This window comes from Carica papaya, chromosome 9 (assembly GCF_054855325.1).
Source record: "Carica papaya isolate Zhongbai chromosome 9, ASM5485532v1, whole genome shotgun sequence".
NCBI classification, from domain to species: domain Eukaryota; kingdom Viridiplantae; phylum Streptophyta; class Magnoliopsida; order Brassicales; family Caricaceae; genus Carica; species Carica papaya.
Window position 1 is genome coordinate 10,170,307 of NC_142317.1, and position 17,919 is coordinate 10,188,225.

Genomic DNA, 17,919 nt, shown 5'->3' on the forward strand with positions numbered 1-17,919 from the left:
TATGAAAATTTGAGTTCGGGAGGTATTTTTGAAAGAAAAATTAGAAACAAGGGGTCAAAGTATAAAAAAAAAAAAATTTATTCACGTAAGATGCCCCAGTCAGCAGTCCCGACGAATCGAAGCACGCCGTGTGTCAAAATACGTTGATGTCAGCGCCATGCGAGTAATTCGCGTGTCCAGTGATTCGACGACCCAGGTTCGACTCCACTCGCGTGAATGACTCATATCTGTTCCCTCCTTATGCGCGATAGGATTGACGAGATTAATCGTGATGAACGATGTAGATTCGTTTTCTCCTTATGCGTAATCGAACGGACGATATCAATAGCAATTAACGGTCTAAATCGATGCAGGATTAGTATAAATACTTCGCATCGCATAAGAACCCCAACCCTAGCTGTCAGCCATTGTTAAAGGAGGTCCACCGCCGATCGCCAAAAAAGGTAAAAAATTTTCCTACCCACTCAAAATTCGACTTCGAGCATCCTTATGGCCAAATCGAAGTAAGAGAGATGATGGGCAAGTTGGAAACTGCAAGTAAAGCCCGACAGAGTCGCTGCGGTCAAAACCCAAAAATTCCTTCGATGAGCTCCTTTCGACTTCTTGTTTCATGCGATTTTTCAATCATTGTGTTCGCTATCATTTTTTGTGCAGGTTAGCCAAAGAAGGAACCTTACGTGAAGGAGGATTGGCAGAGTTGCTGCAGCCGAAGACCCCGCCACCTAGGTTAAGCTTTTTTGTAATTTTTCGACCAACCGAGTCCCCATAATGTATTTTTTTTTTTGTAGAAATACGTGTAAAATAAGCTTAAATTGGCCAAAATCGGTTAGGTTGAGGCGAATCACCGGCGTGGGCGGCAGAGCTAGCACCGAAGCATGACAGCGCCGCCGTGTCGGAACTCTAAAATTGGCCAGAAATAGTTTTGGACATTGATTTTGAATTTTTTGAGTATTTTTAGGTACGTGACGAATGTTTTGAATTTTGCATAAAAAATTTAGGAAATCTAGTACTCGTTATGAGGCATAATAGACAATGAGACATCTCGAAACTAACCTATTATACAATAAGATTTTAACCCAAAAAATAAAAGACATAATGATTATTCAATGTGATTTTGTCAACTTTATATCGTTGTTATTATGTGATATCAATCATTGTAGTATTTATTAATTTGTAGTATCTTTTCTTAAATATAAGATGATATCATATTAATAAAATGAGTTTAAGTTTGAGTTCATGAAAATGACCAAAAAAATGAGCTTTAATTAAGATATTTAAAATCCAATCATAAAAGAAAATAAATATACAATAAATAATACTTGAATAATATGGTGAGAAAAAAAATTATTTTCAATATATTAAGCATGTTCATAAAAAGTTTTGCGAGCAAATTTTTGTGCCACTTCAGTTGTCATGTTGAAATGGAGTGACACGAGAATCCGTAATCCTTTATCACGGAGTAGTTGTAAAGGCCCAAATCGTTATCAGGGATTTCAAGCGTTTAGCTGGTCATCATAATAATGATACTGAAATTTTTATTGACCAAGAGAATTACAGGTTCGCAAATTACATTCATTGCATGTTTACTTAAAATGACTAAATAGGGACTAAAGGAATGTTTTGAAAACTTAAAACGAGAAAATCATTAAAAAGTAATTATTATTAACTTCAATTCAAAATTGGTGGAGTGAAAATAGATAATTGCTTAGCTAGTCTCTTGTTGTTCAGTATTCGGGTATTTATCTTCCTAATATGAAATGGTTAATAAGAAATGAGTGAGCTACACTAGTGAGAATATCAACACCGTACCACTGACACAAAAAACAAAGGATTATAAAAAATATAAAACGACAACTGAAGTATAATTTTAATGAAATTCGAATGCTAATGCAAGCCTTGTCTGTTTTATTGCAAATGTTAATATTTCATTTACTGACTAGTAGTCTATCAACACAATACACTAAATAAAATCAAAATGACGATTTAATCACAACAAACATACATTCAAATAAACATGTAACGTGGGTTCTTTACCATTTGCCCAAAATTAGGTTTCTTATCATACTTATTCATGTTTTACCATATTTATTTTTTCTGTACCGGTATCACTAGGGGCCCATAGGGATCCCCGCTACGTGTGGATAAACACTTCCTTTGTAAATCATGGGTGGTCCCCATACTCCTTCAAGTAATGGGCACCACATACTAAAGACTGTCTTAATACTCCATTCGGTATATGCGAAATTAATTAACTCCTAACCCCATTTGGTATAGAACTTCTCAACCCCGTACAGTTGAGGATAACATCTACGATAGGGTTCACCCTGTGTACCAAGTCCGTACACTATTTCTCACGATACTCGATAACTCTTTTCATTCAACAACATTAATTTACGTATATATTTTTTTTGTTTATTATATAGCCACCCATGACACATAAACTCGTATCCTAAACAGCACAAGAGTACGAAATTTATATTTCGGAATACGTAAGAGGATAAACTCGTAGATAAAAGTGGAATAAAATAGACTAGTAGTATAAAGATCAGAAACCCTAAAGGAAATGAATTTATAATTTAAATGCAGAAGCGAATAATAGAGTTAGAATTTACATTCTTTACAAAATAATTTAGAATGTCCAATAGAGCTATGAGAATTTTTTTTCTAAAAGGCAAACGGTAGTTAAAAAAAAATGAATAAATAAGTATGTTAGAACAATCTTCACTAGCATTTGAAGGGAGTCCGAGTTATGAACTATTCACAACCCTTTTACTGATCAGGATCTTGATCTTTGTCTTCTTGATCTGAAATGGTTAATGAAATGTTGAGTTACATTAGTCCAGTAAAAATATTACATTAATTATGGATACAGAAAATTAAAGATTTGTAGAAATTAGAAAAATAATTAATGGAACCATTGCTTTAATCAAATACATTTAACTTAAAGATACTTATTTGATACTTACCGTTACGAGTTTTTTTTTAAAAACTGATAAACACTCATATCCATACTACTTTTTATTTTCACACATAAAAGAATAAGAGACAATAATTTTTCGTTCTTACTTGCTTTCTGGTACCCTTATGGGTCCATAGGGATGTCTTCCTACTCATAAACCTAATATCTAATTTTCAAAATTAATCGGCCGTCCCCATACCCCATTCGGTAATGAGCACCAAATACTTTATTGCTTCGATACCCGGTTCGGTATGAGGGTGAACCATATCTGTTAAACCTTTATAGTAAGGGACTTTCCAGCCCCGTTCGACTGATGTAACGTTCACGGTAGGTTTCCCTATGTAATGGGCTCATTTGCCCTTTTTTCTTGGGTACCTAGTAAGTCTTTTATATAAAGATTCACATCAACAAAATAACCAACAAACGCATACCAATATCTTATATTATATTTATATATTAGTTAAACGACATTTTTGTAGACGATATAGTTTATCATAACAAGGGATTGAGTAATCAGATAATCGAATAAACCAGATAAATCAATAAGACAATTAAAACTATAAATTAAGAACATGCACAATAAGATAACAAACAAGTAAGATAGTACAGAAAAATAAATAAGAAATCAGAACAATTGTGAACTAAGTAGTTTCGGCTCTACTAGTGACTTGTAATTATTTTTATAATTTTCTAACTTTTTATAAAAATACAAAAATTATACATCATTAAGCCTTAATTTATCGTAACGGAGAATAGAGTGAGGGATCCTTACCTGAATTGGTATTTCGAGACGTCACGTTGTCTACTATGCCTCCTAACAGGTGCTGAGTTTTCTGAATTTTTTTTTGCGAAATTCAAAACACTCGCCATGTATCTAAAAATATCTCAAAAATCCAAAATTGTCCAAAACTCTCTTTGGCAATTTTGGAGTTCCGATACAGCGCCGCCGCCGATAGTGATAGTTTGCCTCGGCTTAGCCAGTTTTACCCGATTTTGGCTGGTTTTAAATGTATCTTTGTAGGAAAATAAGTTAGAGGACTTCGGTTAGCCGAAAAATCATAAAAAATCGAACCTACCAGCAGGGGGCCTCCAAGTGCGGTGGCTCCACCGGTTCTCCTTCACGGCTGGGGCTCCTTCTTTTACTAACCTACACAGAAAAAGACGGTGAACAAAATGATCAAGAAATAGCGTGAAACGGGAAGCAAAAAAGGGTTCATCGGAAGGATTTTTTTGTTTTAGCTATGGCAACTCCGTCGGACTTTGTCCATAATTTTTTACTTACCCGCCGTCCCTCTTGCTCCGATATGGAAACAAGGATGCTCATAATCAAATTTCGAGTGTGTATGAATTTTTTTTATCTTTTTTGACGGTTGGCGATGGCTTCGGTGCGGCGCCAGTCAGCGGTCAACCTTCTTATCTGGTGAGGGCTGGCGGCTAGAATTTGGGTTCCCTTATAACGCGAGGTATTTATACCCATCATGCGTCGATATGAGCCATTCATCACGATTGATCTTGTCCGTTTGATCATATCTAAAGATGGAATGAATCTGAACCGTTCACGCGCGCGGGATCAAACTTAGGTCGTTAGATCGCTGGGCACATAGATCACCCGCATGGTGTCCTGCGTTGCTCTGACATCAGCGTGTTTCGACACAATGCATGCTCTGATTCGTCAGGGCTGCTGACTAGGTCGTCCAACATGGCTAAATTTTTTATTTTTACACTTTAACCCCTTGTTTCTAATTTTTTTTTCAAAAAGACCCCCGAACTAAATTTTCACCATTTTTTCTAAAATTATTTTCAATCTCGTCCCTAATTCTTTTTTTTTCCTCAAAAATTTAATAAAATAAGACTAAAATAAATAAATAAATTATTTTAATTAAATAATTTCGTAAGAAAAATTTATCCCGGGCCGCTTTTTGGGCCCGGGTATTACAAGGAGAATAAGAATTTCAAATGTTACAATATGATAAATAGTAAATGAAGTAAACAAATCAATGTGCAATTAAGTATAGTAGAACGTGATAATGAAGTGGAATGGGATAAAACATAACCATTCAAAAACATGATTAATATATTGATTCTATATAGATATAAGGAAAAAAAACAAAGAACATATTAGACCAACTGAAAGGACATAGCTTAAGGTAAAATAAGGTAAAGTAAATTAAAATAGAACAGAATGTAAATAAATAAACAAAATAAAACGATGATAGAATTAAAAATAGCGAATAAGTAACACAATTAAACTAGTAACGAACATAAACAAATTGATTACTGGCTCCATTGACGACCTATATTTAATCATCAATGAATCACAAACTGTTTAAAATTACCGTTATTTATCGTTTTAGCTTTAATTTACTGTTACAGGAAAAATGTTGAGAGATTCTTATAGTAGGTCGAAATCTAAAATACTGCATTTTTTAACTACAGTTAGTGGCGGTTCTCGACTATCGGATTTCTTGGATTTTCTAGTAAAATTTGGAAACAGATATCAAAACGACGTCAAAATACGTAGGGGATGGTGAAAAAGGTAGAAAAAAACTCACCTGGGTCGGGTTAAGGTTCTGTCGTGGCGGTGCCGCCGAGCTCCACCGCTTGGTTCTCCTTCTCTAATGTTTCTCCCTCTCGATCAAACCGATTCTGGTGAGTTCCTAATGGAAATTAGTGTAAATCGTATAAAGGAGGGTGTTTTATGGAGAAAATAGAGAAATTTTTGCCTTACCGGGCGATTTTCGATCTCTGGGGTGGCGACAGAGCCAAGCTCCACCGTCTCTCTTTCTTGGGTTACGATTTTTCTTGGTTTTTCTGCATCGGGAATGGTTTAAATAGCTTAGGATGGAAAAACCAGAAGAACAGGAAGAAAAATTATGCTTATTGGTTTCCGGCGCGGTGGTGCCATATTCCCTCCAGCGATTGAGCCTCTCCTCCAGCCACCCTTATTCTTCTTATCCGATCAAGATATTGGTTAGGGTTTGGGAGTCGACTGAAGATAGGTTTAAATATCTCTCTTCGATTGATTTTGGTCGTTCAACCTAGGAGATATGGAGGCACGCGGGCCGTCCGAGTGTGCTTGTTTAGGGAATTCATCTGGGCCATTCGATCTGGAGAACGTGAAGGCACGTATCGAGTCTGTTTAGAAAGTTGATCTTGGTCGTTCGTGCGCGTGGGAGTATCCCCGAGTTGCCCGATCAGCCTGGCACACAAATTGCCAGCGTGGGCTTCTTGTGTGGAGCCCATGTTGACGTAGCTGCCACGCGGCTTGTAGCGATTCGTTGAACTGCTAACTTGGCATCTACGTGGCCCGTTTCTTTCGTTTTTTTCGAGTTGATCATTGTTTTCTGATTTTCTTTTCAAATAGGTCGCTACTATATTATAATTGTGTCCAGGCCTTTGAATTTATTTTAAAAAATGTCCAAAATTAATCCTTTAATTATTTCTTTATAATTTAGTGATAAATTAATTTTTATTTACTCATTCCACGATATAATATAAAATAAAATGAGATAAATGAGTAGAAATTCACGAATTTAAATGAAACGAAAGTGTTGTCGACTCAAAATTAAATTATTACATCTCAAATTTGGGGGTGTTACAGTAGCCAACATAATTACATAAGTTTTGAAATAATATCAAATGATGCTTGATTTTCAACTTTTATAAGAGAGCAAAAACTATATTACTTATTATTTTCACCAGAAAATAAAGAAATTTTTTTTAAAAAAAATGGTAATCAATAATCAATTTGTAGCCAGTTAAGTCACTATACTAATCAACATAAGAATAAGATACAAAAACAAGATGTAAAGAGTTTCATGAGAGAAATCATTGAAATAAAAGTCTCATAGCATATAGAAAAGCGTAAAAATAGTTATAAAATGGTCTTATAATGAGCAATCATGAACTAATTGACAATGTGAAGTAATATCGTGACAAATGATTATAAGATATATTAGACTTCTCACCAATTAACTGTATAGTGTATGATTAATAAGAATACTACTAGTAATAGGTGAATGTGGAAGTATCAATTTAATGTTAGCTTAAAATAAACAAAAATAATGTCATTAACATACTTGATCTATGATAGTTGTATATATATTGACCATATGAAACCTGAAGATCCAAGATAACTAAGAATGTTAAGTTCTTTTTTTCTCAAATTGTCGATTAAGAAATTTATTAACATCACTGAGGCTTTATAAATTATTCTTGTGTAAGCGAATCCATACCTAACTAGTTTAATGGATAATAAATGCATTTTTATATGAACTAGATTGACGATAAAGATAATAAACCATGTTCGAGTTGTTTATTTAAGTTTATGTAAAACTTTACATATATGACATATTTTTTTGAAAAAGTGATCATAACTAGTAAGAAGTTATATATAAAACTTTAAATGGAGGCGTAAAATGAGAAGTATATTATTGACATTCATCTCAAATAACTTATAATCTTTGAAACTTGTAACAAAAATAAGATTTAAAAAAAATAATTTTTTTGTGGTTCCACGGAATTAATTAACATAAATTTTCCATTGTTTAATTAAATAAATTAAGTAGGCCGATAACGTTTGTGATTATGTTCTTCATTACTTAAAAATAAATTATACCATTAGCGAAAATATATTATGAAGGTTTGAATTTTTATCAAGTATTGTGTTAAATAATATAACAATAAATTAAGTAGAAAATGCTATCATAAAATTTTGTAAGATTATAAATAACAAAGCAATACAAAATAATGAAAGTGGGTTTTTTTCTTAAATAGTTAAAGAAGATATTTTAAAAATAAATAAATATAAAATAGAGTAAATTAGAAGATACAAACATCAGCGTCGGTATGATGGAAATTAGAAATAGTTTTAATTTAAAAGGGTTTTCCTAATTCTTTTATTTTTAAAATTAAGAGCCAAGTTTAATATTCGGGAAGTGGGTCCCACAATTTGTCCCCTGTTTAGTTTACACTAATCCTGGTGCTGGGGGGGTGGTGGTGTCACGCTTTCTGTGCCTCCTCTCTCCCTTAATCTCTTCTCTCTTGATCCCTAACCCGCAGACCGATATTTTGTTATGCCTTATATTATTTTTTTTAATTGTTAACCTCACCTGCCGTTCACCGCACCACCTGCCCAGCCACATTATCCTATTGTTTTCTTATTTTTTTATAATTATTTTATTTGGCGGATTTGAAATCGGTATTGTATCCAGTTTATAGACTCTTTTTTTTTTTTTTACGGACTTGTAAGGTCGGGAAGAATAGCTGTTCGCCACGTGTCATTAAGCTCGATTGGAGCGACACGTGGGCCTCGCCAGATCGGTTTGGACGGTTACGTCTCAAGTTCAAGTTGTTAGGTGGAGATGGAACGTTACGGGGGTTTGACGTCATTGCTCCGTTTTTATGCTTATCGTAAACACTCTTCCTTGTTTGGATTTTCGTATCTTTATTTATTTCAACTTGTGTTTTTTTAACGAACTCAATTTAATTTAATTTTACAATTAATTAATTAATTATTATTTTTAAATAATAATTGTTGATGTATAAAAAAATAATAATAATAATTTAGAAAGTTGAAAATTGAAAGTTATAAAAAAAATATGATTGAATGAGATTTGTATCGTTTTTCCCCTACCAACTCTAAAAAGTTATTATCATGTCTTAAAAGTATGCATTGCGGACATGGTTTCTTAATTGTGTAATTAAAAATTTCTACAGTGAATATCCCATCAAGATTTCTTATTAAAAAGATTTACTAATAACATGAGTGATGAATATTATAATAATTAATTGGTGTGAAGAGATGTAGGGAGGTAGCTAATCTTAATCTTAATCTTTCCTTTGTAAGTTATATATCAAGACGGGGCTGAGTGGATTTTGGAGGAGAATATACTTCCTCCCCAGGTATAACCTGCAAATTAGTTTTTATTTATACCCTAATTACTTCATGGTTTTAATATGTAATTTATTATTATTATTATATATTGAATTAATTAATAGTTAATTACAAACTTATTATAAATATATTTACTAATTATATGACGCTTCCGCATTAATTATAACACATTTTTTTTTTGTTGCAAAGAACCCAATCTTAAAATAAAAAAAAATCGTAAATTAAGTGCGGAAGTGAAATAATAAAGTTTAGATTTTACATTCCTTACACAATAATTTAGAATGCTCAATCGGATTACGAGAATCTCCATTCTAAAAGAACAAACGAAAAAAAAAAAAAACAAAAAACAATATAATGAACATTTTAGAACGATTTTCACTAGCTTTTGAAAGGAGTTCGGGTAGTAAACTATTAACAATCATCTTGTTGATCGGAATATGGGTATTGGTCTTCTTAATTTGAAATAATTAATGAAATGGTGAGCTACACTAACCCAATAAGAACATCACACTAGTCACCAATACAGAAACTGGAAGTTTGTAACAATCATAAAAACAACAAATGGAGCTTTTGATTTAGGTAAATTCATTTATCATAAGGAAAACTATTTATTGCATATATTTACCGTTGCGAGATTTTTAAAATCGACCTATAGAGATAATAACTTAAATAACATTATAATATCATATTTAAGTGAGCAAGAACAACAACTTTTTTTTTATCTGCCTACTGATATTCTCCTGGGGGTCTATAAGGATGTCTTACTACGCGTGAATTAATATCCAACATTGTCAACTAATCGACCGTTCCCATACTCCGTCCGATACGAGCGCCAAAAATACAATTCCTCAATATCCCGTCCGGTATGAGGTGAATCGGGCCGTCCGCATACCCCGTCCGATATGAGTGACAAAAATACCATTCCTCAATATCCTATCCAGTACGAAACAATATTTCTGGTAGCGTTCCGTATGTACCCGGTCAATCCACCATATTTCAAGATATCCAGTAAGACAATCATTCATTAATTCACATAACTAATTAATTTTTCGTTTACATATTAATTTTTAATTTTATAAATTAACCGTAAATCACGCAAGACAGTCAGTAAATATACATCAATGAAGCACAACTGAATCATTTAATCATTCCAGTTTATTCTCATGTACTTAAAGCTGTAAAAGCAAACAATCAGTTACACAAGACAAACAAATAAATAACTAATCGGTTTCAGCTATATTAGTAACCTATAATTATTCTCAAAGTTTTCTAAATTATACAAAATATCGATTATTAAGCTTCAATTCCATAACAGATAATAAGGTGAAGGATTCTTACCAGAATCGGTGTCTGAAACACTGAATTTTTTATTGCGCCTACTGGCGATTCTCGGGTTTTCTTGAATTTTTATATGTAAATTGAAACAAGCTTCACGTACCTAAAAATATCTCAAAAATCTAAAATCGATGTTAAAAATTTTTTAAAGCCAAATTTGGGGTTCCTACACGGCGGCATTGCTGCCCGCGGCGGCGGTTTGCCTCGACCTGACCGTTTTCAATCAGTTTTAGACGGTTTTGATTGGTTTTATACCCATCCCTACAAGAAAATATATTAGGAGGCTTCGGTTGGTCGAAAAAATAAAAAATAAAAACAGAAACCTACCGGTGGTGGGATTTTTCGGTGCGACTCTGCTCGCTCACCTTCGCGGCTGAGCTTTTTTCTTCAGCCAATTTATAGAAAACAGAACGGTGAACACAATATAGAAAAATCACACGAAATGAAAAACGGAAAGGGGCTTATCAGAGGATGTTGCCGGTTTTGCCCGCGATGGCGTCACTGATGTTTGCCCGCAGTTACTGGCTCTCTCGCTGTTCCTTTTACTTTGATTTGGCCATGAGGGTACTCGAAATCAAATTTCGAGCAGATAAGAGAATTTTTACATTTTTTGACAGTCGGAGGTGGCTTTGGCACAGGGACTATTGACAGTCGGCTCCTTTCTTTGGCGACTGATTTTTCTTCTCCGACGGGAGGCGAGCGGCTAGGGTTTTGGTTCAGTGTGATGCGAAATATTTATACCAGTCTTGCGTTAATCTGAACTGTTCATCGCAATTTGATCTCAACTATTCGATCGTATTTAACAAATGAACAAATATGGACTGTTCATTGCGTTTGATCGCGACCGTCTGATCGTTCTTGAGGAGGGAACGGATCTGGATAGTCCATGCGCGAAGGAACACTTCCGGGTCGTTCGATCGCGGGGCACGCAGATCGCCAACGTAGCCTTCTGCGTGGCACCGAGTCAGCGTGCCTTGCCACGCGGCGCGCTTCGATTCGTTGAGATTGCTGACTGGGCGGTCATACGTGGTAAAATTTTTCTTAATTGTATTCTACCCATTTGTTTTCGATTTTTTTTTTTAAAAAAACATTATCCGAACCCAAATTTTCACATATTTTTTTTCAAAATTATTTTTCAATTTCATATTTAACCTATTTTTTTTCTCCATAATTTCACATTAAATTAAAATTTATTAATTTTAAAAATAAATTTTTATACATTTTTTTACTGTTGAAATTAATATCGGACCAAATTCTGGAACCGGATATTATATTTTGTATACAAAAATAGAAGTAGTAAATAATTGTTTCTAAAAATTCAACTTAAATCTTAAAAAATAATAATTGAATTGTTAATATTAACAAATAACAATTGAATTGTCAGCATCAATAAATTTAAAATAGAGTAACTAATAATTATTTAAATGCAATGATAAGTATATAAAAATAAATATAACACATATATGTACAATAACTATGTCTATCAACTACGTATGTGCATTACTCTTTTAATTTTTACAAATAATTGAATCCATAAAAAAGAGGTCATAAATTATAAAATAACTTATTTATAATAATAATGAATGCATGAAAATTTATTAAATACTTAAAAAAAATATAAATAGATTTGAAGAATTCATACGTATCCTTCTTTTTAGTGGTATAATTTAATTAATTAACTTTATGTATCAAAGCATACTAACCTACTTTTACCCACAATAATCACTTATATCTTGAAATAAAAGTCACTAATATAAATTTTTAAGCTCGTATATAAAATTTAATAGTGAAATTTCTTAATCATTTATATACTGTAATTAATCTTAATATAATCATGGAGAAGTTAAAAAAAAAAAAAAACCCAGTAATTATTAAACAAGACTTGAAAGCACTAATGTTCAAATAAGTACAAACAAATGAAGACAACAAACACGTTATACACAGAGTCATATATGTATATGTGTATATATATATATATATATATATGCGGAAAGGCATGAATAATGTTTTAATATATTTAATAGAGCCTAGTAGTAATCTGTCTCTGTCAACAAAGGCAATAAAATGTTACGATTATTGAGACATCATATTCTCTGGTATATCAAAATCCAAACTCATTAAAAATATTAACCTTGGAATTAGTCTGATCTCTTCTCCTTTAAATCCGTAATCATGCTTAAATTTAATCTTATCATTAATTAAATTAATAAGATGTTCCGTGCTTCCCTTGATGAAGCATTATAAATAATTAATTATATTTTTACTCATTTGTTTATTATCTTTACAAATACCACTTCAATCTCTCTATAAAAAATTGTATTTATACACTTTTTCAATAAAAAAATTGCCTTACCATGAATGTGTATTAATCATGGAATGAATGGATATATATATTGCTTTTTCAATTAGAAAATCAATTTGATTATTTTGGAAAATTTATAACAAGATTGATTTATCGAAATAAATATATTATTGTTTTATTTTTTAAATATAATTTTATCAAATATAAATATTTTAATAATATTATATAAAATACTTTACAAAAATAACATGTTAATTTTATTTACACCAATTTTTAAAAGACAAACTTCAATTTTCTTTTTTTTTTTTTTAAACTCATAATACCATCAAACAAAATTATAAGCTTGTCAATAGTTTATTCAACAAATAAGTCTAAAATATTTAATTACTCATAAAAAAGTTAAGATATTTTTTAAAAATAAAAATTTATAAACCTACAAATACAAAATGATTACAACAACAATTATTGATTTTCTTTAAAAAAAAAAAAAAAAAATTTGTTAAGAGTGTATAAATTATTTTATAAACTTTTGTTTTTTTTGATTTCCAAGTGTGTATAAATTAAAATCTCCTTTGCTTAAAAAAAAAATAGGATTTAATTTTATATAGTTGTATTATTCATTTGGTTTTCAAAGAATGTGGGGGTTGTTATATATAGAGTGTGGGTGATTGGATATGAGCACTCAAGAATGTCGATGTAACACGGCATCGAAGATGGTACAAGAATTGTGAACCCCCACACCCACATACATATACACACACACACACAAACACAAACACAAACACAAACACAAATATATATATATATAAATCCAAATGGGAGATCAAATTGAGATTTACATGTTGAAAAAACGGTGACATTCACAATCCAAATCTCTCCCTCTTGCCTTTTCCCCTCATTTCTCTCCATATATATTTTGTAAAATCAAATTGAGTAGTATAGTTGTGACATTGCATTTGAGATTTGATAGGATAAATCTGGTTCATGAGTCATGGACATATACATATAAATGATAATAAAACATATTATAAGTCAATTTTTTTTTTTTTTTTTTTTTTTTTTTTTTTGTAAAATCAACAATTCATATCGTCTTGAAACAATTACAATGTATGTAACAAACCCACAAAAATGCATGCATGTCTTGTGGGACCTCCCATCTTCATTTCATTTTTTTGCCTCTTCAATTCTTAGATTAGTATGCAATTTTGAATTATTATTTTTTATTTTAAATAAGTAAACAAAAAATGTTTAATTGCATTTCAAAAATCATGAAAAGCCCAATTCATTTTCACATCCTCATACTAATAATAATAATAATTCATTTAAGTTATGAAGTGAAAATATATATTTTATACTTTTTTACAATTTTAATATGATTAGAAGTTGAGAATGAGCACATCAAAAAGTCAAGGGTTGGAATTGGGAGGCTAAGTGGGCCGGGCCCATATAATATAATATGGCCCAAACTCAAGTACTCCAATTTTCGGCCCAATCACGATTGCTTTTTTTTTTTTTTTTTTTTTTTTTTTCTAAAAAATACTTAATCCAGAAGCCACCATATCCTAACGAAAACGCTCGCCCCAAGAAAAAAGGCACAAACTTCAAAACCATCTCCCTCTGATTCGTACTACCTACGTCACAAATCACATTATCACTCGCATTCCCCGTTCCGATAATACTCTCTCTGCATATCCTATCTTATATACTTATCATCTACCCCAAAGTTATATATATATAAAAACTACACCGCACTCAGATATATTATATATATATATGTGTGTGTGTGTGTGTGTATCTAAACAGCTGCATTGCCAAGTGTTTTGGGTCGTTCAAAAGAAAGCAAAAATGGAGGTTGGAAGCTCTGTGCATACAAAAATGATGTCCAGAAAGAATAATCTCAGCTTGTACGATGTTCCAGATGGAGTTGATATTCGTGGTCGATTCGATCCGGAGTTTGCCAAGATCCTTACCATTGATGCTCTGCAATTCGTTGCGGATTTACAGATGGAATTCAGGAACCAAATCAAGTATGCAATGGAGTGTCGCAGGGAGGCCAAGAAGAAGTACAACGAAGGTGCAGTTCCAGGGTTTGATCCAGCCACAAGGTATATCAGGGAACGAGAATGGGTTTGTGCTCCAGTTCCACCTGCTGTTGCTGATCGAAAAGTGGAGATTACAGGCCCTACCGAAAGGAAAATGGTCATCAATGCACTCAATTCTGGAGCTAAAGTTTTCATGGTGAGCAACCATACATTTTCTTCACACCCAGAACTATATATGTGTATATGTATATATCCATGTGTTATTGTTAATTCTGTGTAGGCGGATTTCGAGGATGCACTCTCACCAACTTGGGAGAACTTGATTAGGGGACAAATTAATTTAAAGGATGCTGTTGATGGGAGTATAACCTTCCACGATAAAGCTAGAAACAGAATATACAAGCTGAATGATCAGACGGCAAAGCTATTTGTTCGTCCTCGAGGTTGGCATCTTCCTGAGTATCATATTCTCATTGATGGTGAACCAGCAACTGGTTGTCTTGTAGATTTTGGCCTTTACTTTTACCACAACTATGCAAAATTCCGGCAGACACAAGGTGCTGGCTATGGACCCTTCTTCTATCTTCCTAAAATGGAGCATTCAAGGTAATAACAATTAGGAGCTAATTTTCATGGTGTTGTAATTCAATATAATGAATTAGTTGATTTGGCAGGGAAGCGAAGATCTGGAATTGTGTGTTTGAGAGAGCAGAAAAGATGGCAGGAATAGAAAGAGGAAGCATCAGAGCCACTGTTCTAATCGAAACATTACCTGCAGTTTTCCAAATGGATGAAATTCTTTACGAGCTAAGAGATCACTCAGTGGGTTTAAACTGTGGAAGATGGGATTATATTTTCAGCTATGTGAAAACTTTTCAGGCTCACCCAGATCGCATTTTGCCAGACAGAGTCCTGGTTGGAATGAACCAACACTTGATGAAAAGTTACTCTGATCTCGTCATCAGAACCTGCCATAGACGCGGTGTTCATGCCATGGGTGGAATGGTATATCATATATATATATATATATATATATAGGTATATACATTGTAATTTATACACAAGAAAAAAAAAGTATTTAACAGTTATTGAATTACAGGCAGCTCAGATTCCAGTCAGAGACGATCCAGTAGCAAACGAGGCGGCATTAGAGCTAGTGAGCAAGGACAAATTGCGAGAGGTGAAAGCAGGGCATGATGGAACATGGGCAGCTCATCCTGGACTCATCTCAACCTGCTTGCAAACCTTCAATAACCACATGGGTAATGCTCAAAACCAGATCAAAACCATGAAAAGAGAAGATGCAGCAATGTTGACAGAAGAAGATCTTATACAGAGGCCAAGAGGAGTTCGTACAATGGAAGGTCTGCGGCTAAATACCCGTGTGGGAATTCAGTATTTGGCGGCATGGCTAACAGGAACAGGGTCTGTTCCTCTTTACAATCTGATGGAAGATGCAGCAACAGCGGAGATTAGCAGGGTTCAGAATTGGCAGTGGATAAAATATGGAGTGGAATTGGATGGAGATGGATTGGGAGTGAGAGTGAACATGGAGTTGTTTGGAAGAGTGGTGGAAGAAGAGATGAATAGAATTGAAAGAGAAGTTGGGAAAGAGAAGTTCAAGAAAGGGATGTATAGAGAAGCATGCAAGATTTTCACAAGGCAATGCACGGGTGGTGTGCTTGATGATTTTCTTACATTAGATGCTTATAATCATATTGTTATACATCATCCTAAGGACTTGTCTAGGCTCTGATCGCATGTATCATCACTTTTACTCTTTACCTTTCTTACTTGTTTAAGAGTCTTTCGAGGCTTTTCAGTCACCAGCACTAATAATGAATGAATGAATGAATAAAAAATATGATGTTGCTTTAATTCTATTGCAACACATGTTTCCTTCCTTGGCTCTCACTAACATAAAAAAAGATTTGTAAGTTTGGAAATTATTATGGTTTGGATCCAACATTAAGTGTTTAAAACGAGGAATTGGGTCCACTAAATCCAGATGTCCAACCCATTTAGGTAGAAAATGGGCTTGACAGTTTAAGTCAACAAGGATCCAATTAGTTAGTACTTATGTTTTTTTCTATGTATTAGTTGTTTAATTCAAAATTTTATTCAAATTCAAATAATTTAATTAAAAATTCTTCTCTACCACCTTCTAGTATGCATGTTAGAATAAAACAACATAAATCTAATTACTATATTTGTAGAATTTGACTTTATTTGTTTATTTTATTTTATTTTATTTTAATGAAATTAAGAGTGTCATAATTTTATTCAGATTTTACTAATTACTACTTTTAAAACCTTCAATCTCTCTCTTCCTTGTTAAAAAATCTTCCATCTGTCTCAAGTCATATATAATCCTTGTTTGCTTTCTAAATTACTAGACGTATATCATGTATTAATTAAGCTTTTACATTGAATCAGCTTAATTAAAATTTTAGTTACTTTAGACGATTAATTAATAATAATTTTATAATTACTATTATTGATAAATTTTTACTTAATTCCGTATTTATCCTTCAAAATGCTGTCCAACGCAATGCCACAGTAGCCTAGGTAGATGCCTATAGTATTGTTACAGTGACACGTGTCGCGAACCCAATGCATGATATTCTTTCAGTACATTACCATATCAAGTCATTTAAATAATGGAGGTGGTGCTTAAATTATGGAGGGTGGGGCCCGGTCCAGCTTAATATGGCAACCTAATCCTCTGCGTATTTCAAATTTTTTTTTTTTTTTTTTTTTTTATAAAAAAGGTTTAACAGTAATTAGCATGGATAAGACCAATGATTATGTTTTCCTCTATTAGAAACCCATAACATTTTTCCATGATGTTTACGTAAACCCAAATTAATTTCACCATTAGAATATTAATACCATCAAATCACTTGATGCTTAATCTTTGAGAATGGAATTTTACTGATTTTGAAGTTCCTAAATTTGAAATTTTCTCATGTATAATTTTATTTTATTATTAGCAGCATAAGCAATTGTTACATAACAAAACATAAAAAATTAAGAGTAGTGTAAATTCAATAAAAATTTTATTTTTATGTAACTTATAGATTAGATATTGGGTATTTATTACTATCATTTCAATGGTGAAGTTTGGCTACCATTTCTCAATAAAGTTATTCTTATTCTTTTTGTAACAGCCCCAACTTAAAAAAAAAAATAAATTATAAGTTGAATGCGGAAGCGAAATAATAAATTAGGGTTTACATGTCTTGCACAATAATTTAGAATACCCAATAGAACTACGTGAATGACCATTATAAAAAAACAAACGAAAAATTAAAGAAATAAATAGAAAGTAAACAACTGGACATTCTATTCGCAACCTTCTTGTAGATCGATATCTGAATCTTAG

At 32.6% G+C, this 17,919-nt stretch overlaps 1 protein-coding gene across 1 annotated transcript; it reads left to right on the forward strand.

Moving 5' to 3' along the window:
• The first annotated feature begins 14,088 nt into the window (after nt 1-14,088).
• On the forward strand, nt 14,089-16,412 carry MLS (malate synthase). The gene is made up of 4 exons (XM_022053331.2): nt 14,089-14,730; nt 14,815-15,140; nt 15,209-15,539; nt 15,634-16,412. The coding sequence occupies exons 1-4, from the start codon at nt 14,266-14,268 to the stop codon at nt 16,288-16,290; spliced, it is 1,779 nt and encodes a 592-aa protein (XP_021909023.2). The 5' UTR covers nt 14,089-14,265; the 3' UTR covers nt 16,291-16,412.
• The last annotated feature ends 1,507 nt before the right edge of the window (nt 16,413-17,919 follow it).

Coding starts and splice junctions, on each gene's coding strand:
- MLS (XM_022053331.2), top strand. CDS start 14,266: ATGTGTGTGTGTGTGTGTGTATCTAAACAGCTGCATTGCCAAGTGTTT. Junction 14,731..14,814: donor CTGGAGCTAAAGTTTTCATG/GTGAGCAACCAT, acceptor AATTCTGTGTAG/GCGGATTTCGAGGATGCACT. Junction 15,540..15,633: donor TTCATGCCATGGGTGGAATG/GTATATCATATA, acceptor ATTGAATTACAG/GCAGCTCAGATTCCAGTCAG.